At 34.4% G+C, this 11,260-nt stretch overlaps 1 protein-coding gene across 1 annotated transcript; it reads left to right on the top strand.

The window, feature by feature from the left end:
• Nucleotides 1-2,490: 2,490 nt before the first annotated feature.
• On the top strand, nt 2,491-9,977 carry LOC122276683 (external alternative NAD(P)H-ubiquinone oxidoreductase B2, mitochondrial). The gene is made up of 10 exons (XM_043086565.1): nt 2,491-2,883; nt 3,838-4,111; nt 5,245-5,451; nt 5,710-5,960; nt 7,572-7,791; nt 7,922-8,026; nt 8,611-8,883; nt 8,977-9,098; nt 9,415-9,534; nt 9,661-9,977. The coding sequence occupies exons 1-10, from the start codon at nt 2,795-2,797 to the stop codon at nt 9,746-9,748; spliced, it is 1,749 nt and encodes a 582-aa protein (XP_042942499.1). The 5' UTR covers nt 2,491-2,794; the 3' UTR covers nt 9,749-9,977.
• The last annotated feature ends 1,283 nt before the right edge of the window (nt 9,978-11,260 follow it).

Raw genomic sequence — 11,260 nt, 5'->3', positions numbered from 1 at the left:
AAAAGCTTAATTAGACTTTAATGCTTGGTACGGTTAGAGCCGCATGGAGAAAAGGCTTGTTACATAATACATGTTGTTTCAGCTTTACATCTTTTTCAACTGTCGCGTTTCCTATAAGAAAATAATGTTTAAGAAGAAGATATTATTCGCGTTGTTTTGCATGAGTTGTTAGACCAATGTTAATTGCGGTCCAAGTCAAGTGCCACGTCACGATCGTGAGGAAAATGTCATAGGAAAGGGGCGATGCCAGGCTGTCCCGAGTCTAGAACCAACAGAATAGCTTTCTTCCAAAAATCAAGGTCGCATGCCCTTGCTACTTACTTTTCTCCAAATGTTATGGCAGCCTCAAATGTCCAAACCTCGCTTTAATTAGGTTGTTACACGCGACGATGTTTCCAACTAACTTCCTGCCGTCTTCACGTCTTATTCCTTTTGGTTTACACGTGATCATATTTTTTAACTAGAAGATTCTATAGTTCAAGAGAGGTTAATTTCAACTATAGGGGAAAAACCTTCAACCTTCTAGAGAGAAAATTATAATTATATATTATATATAAAAATTATATAAATAAAAAAAATTAAAATATATATAAACCAGTCCGGTTCAGTTTTAAAAAAAAAAATCGAAACCGAATTAATTTTAATCGATTTTAAGAAAAATAAAATCGGTATCGAACTGGACTAAACTCGAAACTGGACCAATTCCACTTATTTGACCCGGTCTGGTCCGATTTATAGGTTTACCGGCTTTTTTTTTATACCGCTAGACATATTTACAATAGTTTGAGAATTACTCTTAACTATGAGTCTTTTTGCTTGGCGACTATGTGAATATCGTTTTTTTATTTTTTCTATATTTATTTATTGTTTATCTTCATGTATATATATACCAATGCCGTACAATCGTATTGGACCATCGCTAGGGCTCCATACAAGACCGATCGTGGCTCGAATGACTTTAGTGGACTGGAAATAGATATTTCTTCAGAAGTAGTGTTATCTTTAAGCATTAACAAAGAAATTCATGTTAAGTTTAACCTTATCCCACCGAAGTACTTCCATATCAATTAATTTACGCACTCTTGCATCATAAGCCAAATCACCCTAGCATTAAAAGGTAATACATCGTGAAGTCATCCTTACAAATTTTAATCTCCTGACTAGTCCCAACTTGCCATTTACAACCTTTATACCTTTATAGTTTCTTCTACACTCATCCTTGATATCATTGAAGACACGTCTCTTTGGTCAACAAATATAAGAAGACAAAACCGAAATACTTATCATGGGTTACAGCTCTCGCCACATTCCTTGCTCCTGAGATACAATCCCGAACCTTAGTTGGAGTATTTTGGCTAAAATAAATTAAAGTACTGTCTTTATTAACTTGAGAGAAATTAAAAAGTACAGTCACACGTTACAGTCCAGTTGCCAGCTATGAAACCATAAATATTTGATAGAGAAAAAAACTCACCAAATTATTAATAAAAACAACATTAACGTGTAGTCCAAAGGACATCTGTCGGTTTTTTTTTTTTTAATATGTTGTACTGTTGATTGCAGCAAGTCTTGTTTGGACATCTACAGATCTACTCCTCTTTTTATATTCCCGATTTGAGTACCTCTTTGTTTAAGAAAATAAAAATTTTTTTTGTCATTTTCATACTTCACACACTATATTTATTTTTTTTCTATAATAAATATGTAGTATATGAATGAAAAATAAAATAATTTAATTAGTTTAATAAGAATAAAATGAAATAAAAAATAAAAAAAATAAAAAATAATATTTTAATATATAAAATATATAGTATAGGATGATGTGTATCATTTTTCTTAAGAAAATTGGATAAGAAAAGTCAACTACTTTAACGTAAATAAATGACTTATAAATTAGGCTTGTTAGAAGATTGATTGATGATTCGTTAATGACTTTACGTTGAGAACATGGTAATAAAATATTTTCTTTTTTGGAATAGGTAATAAAATATTTTAACATGCTGTAAAACCTTAAAAGGATCCAGTTGGATTTTTTTATTAGAGTAACGTTAATGAAGTGTGTAAATATGACGTAGTTAATTTAAATAAAAATAAAATTTATTATTAAAAAATTAATTTTTTTTATAATATTTATTTTTTAAAAAATAATTATACGATATTCATACACGTACAAATAAAACTATCATTACTCTTTTATTAATCTTAAAATATTGACTAAAAAAATTTCTTAGCTTATATATCCGGCAGCTCCCATTATAAATCGACAAAAAATTCTAGAAGATATTATTTAATAACTATCATCATTTTTTACTTGTATTACTCCAATTTTATTGGATGCTTTATATATCGGATTTTTTTTTTATTATTATTATTATTATTATTTTCTTCTAATCCTTTATATATCGGATTTATTACCGCGAGAATGTAGATTTGCTTGCAAATGTATCCGCGGAACCAGAAGTGTCAAATTCGGAGCGCCGCTTGGTAAAACACGTGCCGCCATTGCCTTACGCGTCAAGTCAAGAAAGGCAATTGCCGGAAAAAACTGGAACCACCTGTCCATCTTGAGATTGACTGTACGTGATCTCTCCCACCTCTCCGGATTCCTTCTCCATCTTCTTTTTGTTTTGGCCCTGTTTCACTCCTCTCTGACCAAACACTAAACTATTATATTTAAGAAGCAGCGCCAGGTCTCCTCTCTCTCTCTCTCTCTCTCTCTCTCTCTAAAACTGCCTCCCATTCCTCTCTCCTGCCTTCTTTCTTTTTCTTTCCTGTTGCAGATCTTTGGCAAGAAATGCGGACGTTCACTTTCTATGAGAGAGTTTCAACAGCTTTCCATGACTATCCTTCGCTCTCTAAGCTTCTCGTTCTCTTCACCGTCAGGTACTCTGCCCCTCTCTTTGTTTCATATTTCATCTTCTTCATCCTTGTATTCTTTGTACGTTTTAGTTCTGTATTGGATTATATATGCGTTTTGTTTTGGAAAATGGCTTCGTTTGATTCTGGTTCCAACGGTTAGTTATTTTTCGATACAAACGTGTCTAAAAGTGTGAAGAACGTGGATGATCTGGCAACAATTGTTGGCGATTATATTGTTTTAGTTGTATTGTGGTTTTAGGAAGCTATGATTCCATCGGTAACGTTCTCATCATGAACTCAATATACTCTGCGGCGTTCCGAATTCTTTTGGAAGTTTTTGGAATCTGATTCTCTTATTTTTTAAGCGATTCGACGGGTAACTTTTAGAGGATTAGATATACTAGTTGAAGTTAGAGGAATATGACTTTTGCCGACATGGTGATCTTAAAATATTGCATTCTTACTACTGCATCATCTCCTATAGATCCGTCTTAAGGATGCTCTAAACATGCATGTATAGATGTTATGATATGGTCCCTTTTCATAATCAAGTAAACCTCAGTATTGGTTATTCAACAATTTTTAATTTTTAATTTTTAATTTTAATTTTATTTTATTTTTATCAATATGGTCCCTTTCACTTGTTTCTTTTTCTTTCAAGTTATTTGCCCTTTTTTATTCACAATGATAATTATGTTGATAAAAAATTGATAGAACAATAGTGTCTCGACTGCTTCAAGATTGTGAACAACATAACATATTTTGTGAATCTTTTGTTGAAATCCCTTCTGATACCTCTGTTTTTATTTTATTTTACTTTTTGGAAAGGTTAAATGATCCTTTCTCCACGAATTCTAATTTCTTTCCAGAACATAGTACCATTGCTCATTTCTGAATTAAACTGCTATAACATGATATTGGAATTTGTGTTATGATTTTTCATGTTGTTTGGCTTGGGTCTGTTGCCTTTTGTTTCAGTGGTGGGGGGCTGGTGGCTTATGCTGAGGCAAACCCAACTAATGGGGCATATGCGGTTGCATCTTCTCAATCTGAGTACAAGAAAAAGGTTGTAGTGCTTGGAACTGGTTGGGCTGGAACGAGCTTCTTGAGGAATCTGAAGGACCCCTCATATGAGGTACAAGTGGTATCACCTCGTAATTATTTTGCATTCACCCCTCTGCTACCAAGTGTGACATGTGGTACAGTGGAAGCTCGCAGCATTGTTGAGCCAATTCGCAACATTGTTCGAAAGGTAATGAAAAGTAAATCACATAGAATATATAGTTAGCTTTGGTAACATAGCATGCAGTTCTTTTTAATAAGTGGCAAGAACTAGTTGGTGAAAAAACGATGAAAAATTACAGATTGAGATATTACAAGGTCTTGGTGTAAGAACTAAATGAGCAGTTGCAATTTTTGGTGATGGAAAAGTCCACACAGGTTAATATATAAACAAAATGAAAGAGGATAAATAAAATTCTTTACAATTTCCCTTGTGCTTTGAAAGTTGTGAATTTGCGAAGGTCGTCTTGCTGTGGGTTAAATGTCTCTGTTGATGAATTAGTCATTTTATGCTTTCTGTTTGCAAAGGCTACATCAATAATTTTCTCTGTAACTGCTATCCTGATACTGATTATATACAGGCTACATATTTAAGATGTCAAGCTGCATAAACATGTTTGTATATAGTTGCATGTGTTATACCATATACAAAGAGAAGGGGAAGGAAATAAGCCAAAAAGAGAACTTTCAGAAAATAGTTTTTATATCCTTAAGCAACCTTTGAGATACCCATAATATGCAACAAGACAAGTGAAAATGAGACCAGGAAAAAATGACTCATTACTTTATGCTAGGTTTGTAAAACGCATTACTCGAGTATCAGCATTGGATATAGATTTTGGCAAGGAACTTGACTGATCCAGTAATTTTTGGGAAAATATCATATATTGGGAGAAGATATACATTCCACCCATTAACTAATATGTGTTTACAGTTTGCATCTTAAACAACCAAATCCGATACATTGGCCCCTTAAATTATCAATAACTTGCAACGTGTTCCCTTCATTATGATTTGACCTTTTGAGATTGTATCACATCTGTTATTTCTTATCCATCTTAGGAGTTAGAATGGGATGAGGGTATTTTTCAGTTTGTGGTAGTTGAAGGGTGTAATGTTTTAATTTTGATAGTTTGGGGTGTGGAACATGTACTTCCATTATTTATTACAATGAGACTATGTGATCATATGGATTTTAAGTTTTATGGCTGGTGTCTTTTTGCTGCTGCATGGTTATCCTTTTCAACATACTAGTAGGTTTTGTCATCACAAGATGATGTGTGTAATTGGACAATGTTTACCTTTTTTTTTTTTCTTGAGCAGAAAAATTTTGACGTCCAGTTCTCGGAAGCAGAGTGTTACAAGATTGATGCAAAAAACAAGAAAATCTATTGTCGATCTTCTCAAAAAAAAAATTTGAATGGGAAAGAAGAATTTGTTGTGGATTATGACTACCTTGTAATAGCCACTGGAGCCCGTGTTAACACTTTCAATACTCCTGGTGTGGAAGAGAATTGCCATTTCTTGAAGGTAATGCGCTTGACAACCTTGTTTTGGTTATGTTTGGCATGTTCTTATCTTTGATTCGTTTCTCAGATATATCCCTCCCCCCCCCCCCCCCCCCCCCCCCCCCAAAAAAAAAAAAAAAGAAGAAAAAAGGAAAAGGAAAAACTGAAGGATGAGAAATGATTTATTTATTTAGGAACTCCTGTGATGGGAACAGAATATTTGGAGTGTGGACTTGTCTGTTGTTCCGTGTATCTTAGAAAATTGTACATCTTAATGCAGGAAGTTGAAGATGCTCAGAATATCAGAAGAGCGGTTATTGACTGCTTTGAAAAAGCAAGCCTGCCGACTGTAAGTGATGAAGAGAGGAAGAGAATTCTTCATTTTGCTGTTGTTGGTGGTGGCCCAACTGGAGTGGAGTTTTCTGCAGAGCTTCATGATTTTGTCAATGAGGATTTAGTGAAACTATATCCTGGGGTCAAAGGCCTTGTCAAAATAACACTTCTTGAGGCTGGAGACCACATTCTCAATATGTAAGGACGTGCCACTTTAAAGCCTTTGTCATTTATCTGGAACTCGTTATTTACTGTTCATGGTGCATTGTCATGTTAAGCTAATAATACGTTGTTTGTCTAGTTCAATTTTGCTGAGTCAGACGTGGAAATTTTTACCATCATTAGAGTCAACATCTATAGGTGGCCATGTTCATAATGGATTGCAGCATGCATTGAATGTATAATTCCTGAAAAAAAAAATATTCACTTGGTCAGTCTGAAAGAGGTCCTTGAGTCGAGAATGAAATCCAGTCCAAGTAGATTTAGGGTTCGTTTGGCAACACAACTGTTCTAAAGTATTCTCAGATATTTTCTTCCCAAATATCACTCAAACACAAAACACTTTCAATTTCAAATCTTCAACTTTTTCATCTAATCATTACAACTTTTCCAAACTCCCAAACAAAACACAAAAACAATACTACTTTTTCAAATTTCAAAACAAAAATTATATTAAAAAATTATATTCAAACAAATTTTGAACTTTATAATATTTTTGTTTAACTTCTTCTCTCTCATTTCTCAAAATCCAATAAAACATCGTAACTCAAACTAATTTACTACTATTCACAAATATACCGAGATATTCCTATCCAAATGGACCCTTAGGATCTTCTGCTAAATTATTTTCTATATTATAGTATAAAATATTGCAAATATACCTATTTACTGTAAGCTATAGAACTGTAATAATTAAGGAGTATGCAAAATTTAGATTGCTTGTGAGATAATCTATTTTGAATAAAAAGGAGAAAAAGTCAAGAACATTAATTGGCAAGGCTTTTCAGAAGCCTTTCCTTGCATATTATGAGGATAAATTAGGGGATTATGTGAAGTTTGTGTGGTAGCTCTAATTAAATCTAGAAACTACTGAACTTGTATAATGCGAAGCGAATACAATGTCATGAAGGTTATAGAAGTTCGAAAAAGGAGAAGGTGAGTGTAACATTTTAGTGATGAATTTATTTATCAAAAAAAAAAAACATTTTAGTGATGAATTTAAGTTAAACAGAAACATTTGCAATGAACATGCATCTTGGAAGGAGACCCGTCATCATGCTCAAAATATGGCTGCCAGTTAATAGTGGAATTATAGACAGCCAGTCTCTAGATCTCTCTTTGTAGCCAAGTTGATGTTCGACGATCTTCTACATTTGCAAGTCATATATGGACTTATGCTTAAAGACAAAGACTTGTAAACATTACGAATGGAGCTTGAAATTATTATAATGCCCAACTCCACCTACTAAAAACCAATGTGCGACTTAGTGGGGCATTAGAACCTCCCTCACTCAAATCTCTAATGTCCTAGCCAAGGTCTTATGTCTCACTAACTTTCCAGCCCACATGGTATTTCTCGGTTGGCTCTAATACCATTTTCCATTGGCCCAAGGAAAGTCTAATACATCCCTGGGCTTATACTCCCAAAAAAACTAATTAGGGTTGCAATTGGAGCTCCTTGTAATAATTATATAGCCAAGTTCCATTTGGTTGGGAGCTAATGTGGGACTTGCACTCAGTACACCCATTGAATGTAGGACTTGGTGGGGAGTTGCATCTTGTCAGTTGAGTTTTCTCATTCCTTTACAGGTTTGACAAAAGAATCACAGTTTTTGCTGAAGAGAAGTTCAAAAGAGGGGGTATCGATGTGAAGACAGGATCAATGGTTGTAAAAGTATCTGAAAAGGAAATCTCTACTAAAGAAATGAAAACTGGGGAAATTTCTTCCCTGCCATATGGAATGGCTGTCTGGTCAACTGGCATTGGAACTCGACCTGTCATTATGGATTTTATGAAGCAAATTGGTCAGGTATGTTTCACCTCTGAAAATTTTAAAGTTCTGCTTCATATTGATTACTGGTTTTTCTATTGATCTGCAGCATTGGTCCTTTTACGTATGTTTATTGCTTCCATTAACAAATGTGAGTTCCTTTAAACAGGGTAATAGGCGTGTATTAGCAACTGATGAATGGCTGCGAGTTGAGGGATGTGATAGTGTATATGCACTTGGTGATTGTGCCACTATAAATCAGCGAAAAGTCATGGTACCCCTACTTTTTAACTTTTCTACTGCATATTCACACAACAAATTAAATTTTAAATCGGTAGATATTTCCCCTTACGATGTCAATGTTTAATACAAACTTATTATGGCAAGAATCTTAGTGCTGCAAATGTGGCATCAATCTTGTTCCATTTGTATTTTTTTTTTTTTCATTCTTACTAGAAAAGATTGATAGTGTGCGCATGACTAACTTGACTATAGGTAGTCTGGCAGAGAACAAGTAAGTTATTTCTCTATTTTAAAGAAAAAACATCTGCCAAAAGAGAATCATGAAACACAGGCATTTTTTATTATCAAGTTTCCTAAGCATACTTGATGGCAAATGCCAGTTCCCAGTCCCTTCCAATTTTTCTCTTGATATGGCACTGGCACTATCCAACATTTGCACTGTAAGTAATGGCAGAGTGTTTTAAATCTCAGCTTCAATAAGTCAGTTAATAATTGAAAAATTGCAGTCACCAATGTTGGGTAGTAATGGTGAGTCCAATATGCATCTTTCCCATTCAGGCAGCTGCATGGTTACTAATTATGTTCTCCTTTTCTTATTGTTAATTTGATTTTCAGGAAGATATTTCATCAATATTTAGTAAGGCAGACAAGGACAATTCGGGAACCCTTACAGTTAAAGAATTCCAAGAAGTCATTGATGACATCTGTGAAAGATACCCTCAAATGGAGCTTTATTTGAAGAAAAAGCAGATGAGCAATCTAGTTGATCTTGTAAAGGAATCCAAAGGGGATGTTGCAAAAGAATCCATTGAACTGAGTATTGAAGACTTTAAATCCACTCTTTCCCAAGTGGATTCTCAGATGAAAAATCTTCCTGCCACGGCTCAGGTACCATGTTATTTTACTGCAGTCATGTCCTTTTAATTATGTTGGAGGCATATAAACTTACGTGTCTTGTATGCTTCTGAAATGACAATTCAGGTTGCGGCTCAGCAAGGTACCTACCTTGCGAACTGTTTTAACCGTATGGAAGAGTGTGAAAAAAATCCAGAGGGTCCTCTCAGGTTCAGGGGGACAGGCCGCCATCGCTTTCGTCCCTTCAGGTACATAGTTCAATTACTATTTCAAACCATCCATCTATCGGGTGAATCTGTATAGGATTGAGAGGTATTTTATCTTGAGCTATGCTACTGACAAGTCGGTGTGCCAATTATAGGTATGAGAAAAAAGTAAAAAAAAGACCATTACTTTTTTATGCTAGTTGATGAGGAAGACTTCCATATTATGATGCATTGAGTGTGTTGATAAAGGGTTTGCAAATAGAGTTTTTCTTTTAACATGGTGTACTAATGGTACGGAGATGTAAAACCAGAAAGTGAGTGTCTAACTCCTTTGCTATGTGGCTGATCTGTCTCAAAGGTACAAACATCTTGGACAGTTTGCTCCTTTGGGAGGAGAGGAAACAGCAGCACAACTGCCTGGGGATTGGGTATCCATTGGACAAAGCAGCCAGTGGCTTTGGTACTCAGTTTATGCAAGGTAATCTTGATTCTTCTTTCCTCCATATTTTGTGGTACGATACACCATAATATCAAAAACTGTATCAGAGTTCAATTCATCGGCACTTGATTGGTCCCCTGATACTTTCTTTTTGTCAACCTTCAGCAAGCAAGTCAGCTGGCGCAACAGGATATTGGTGGTAACTGACTGGACAAGGCGTTTTATTTTTGGGAGGGACTCAAGTCGGATATGAGGCAAGCAACTAACTCATACTAAAGAGCTTCCAATTGCAAAATGTGGCGCTTACTTTCTTTCCTTCTTGTTTTTTTAACCTTACTTTTAATTTCAAAATGTACGAAAATTTTGGTTCCAAATTTAATTAGTTCATCTGTTCTGTTGAATAAACAAATAAGCCCTCGTCACAAGTTGCTGTAAGAGTGTTTTAATTTGTCCAATTCTACTAAGCGTATTTTGCAGCTAAACTTTTGTTCAACAATTGAGCTACATGATTAGTCACCCGTGTTAGGGGTGCGAAAGTTTTTCTTTGTTCTTTAACATATTCCCTTAGAAGTGAGACAAGCTCGTACCGTACCTAAATTGTCATTTGGAAAGATGGTTTACATTGCTTGTGCTGTGGCCATATTTCTTCTTTGAACTCTCTCCCCTTTTGTTTTCAACTTTCTGCCCGAACACTTACCTTCCCCAAGCACTGATACAAAATTTATTGGTTAGATGTTCCAACAAGTATATCGCCACAAGGTAGTAAACCGGACAAACAAAGGAATAAAAGAGGTAAGTTGTTCAGAAATTTTCATCAGGAAAATGAGGGGAAAATGGGGGAGAGGAATAGAACAAACACGAGCTCTCCCTTCTTCTCGAGCTTTTCACAGATTTTCTTACACCCGTAGAAGGCACTTTATATTTACTTTTTGGAGAAAACCTTACAAAAAGGAACTTAACTTCTGGTATATTGTTCTGTATGAAAGGTTACAATTTATACACCTCTCTCTGTTTAGATAAATGTCTTTGGGGACTACGTAGCACCGTATAGACATTTTCGTTGCATAAGCATTGAATCAACGTACACATTCATTTAAATTTTAATAATAGTTCTCAAAACTCCAAACATAATATAATATATGTACCTACGTTAGCGTTTCAAAGTTGCGTTGTATGAATTCCAAATTCGTTCAAGATGGAAGTAAACAGCATATATTAGAGTATAATTCATGGATGCTACCGTATATGAATGTTGAACCCAATATTTTTTGAATGAGGTGTCACGGTCATAAAATGATTTTATAAAAGTAAATTCACAAATGATATGTTAGATTTACTGATATGAATCCATGAGAATGAAATTCCTTAAACCCACAATCAATTTGAAGACTCACCTAAGAAAGTAAAAATCAAGCCAAATGAAAAATCTAAATCCGTTAAGAAACTCGTTTTAAAAATCTAAATTAATAAAAGTAGTTTTACAATATAACATATCATATTAAACAATATTAGTTTATGGATTTACCTTTTAGAGATCTCTTTATGGCTAAAAAATTTCTTTAAAAAAAAAATACATTTTAACGGGCGTAGTGATCAACTAAAAATGGCTATAAGGATCATCTCACTTTTCCTATTCATTTATTTTTGTAGAGAAAATTATGAACAAACGATAAATAAATTTGTTGTGATACCGTGTTAAACACATGGGTAAATATCAAACCTTAAACTTTTGGACAGTGAATTGAGTTGAGATGAGATAAAATAA

This window comes from Carya illinoinensis, chromosome 9 (assembly GCF_018687715.1).
Source record: "Carya illinoinensis cultivar Pawnee chromosome 9, C.illinoinensisPawnee_v1, whole genome shotgun sequence".
In the NCBI taxonomy this organism is placed as follows: Eukaryota; Viridiplantae; Streptophyta; class Magnoliopsida; order Fagales; family Juglandaceae; genus Carya; species Carya illinoinensis.
This window is presented reverse-complemented; position numbering and strand designations above follow the sequence as displayed.

Excerpts from the sequence above, each read along its gene's own strand:
- LOC122276683 (XM_043086565.1), top strand. The coding sequence starts at position 2,795 with ATGCGGACGTTCACTTTCTATGAGAGAGTTTCAACAGCTTTCCATGAC. Across the intron at positions 2,884-3,837 it reads CTCGTTCTCTTCACCGTCAG|TGGTGGGGGGCTGGTGGCTT; the intron begins GTACTCTGCCCC and ends CTTTTGTTTCAG. Across the intron at positions 8,027-8,610 it reads TAAATCAGCGAAAAGTCATG|GAAGATATTTCATCAATATT; the intron begins GTACCCCTACTT and ends TTTGATTTTCAG.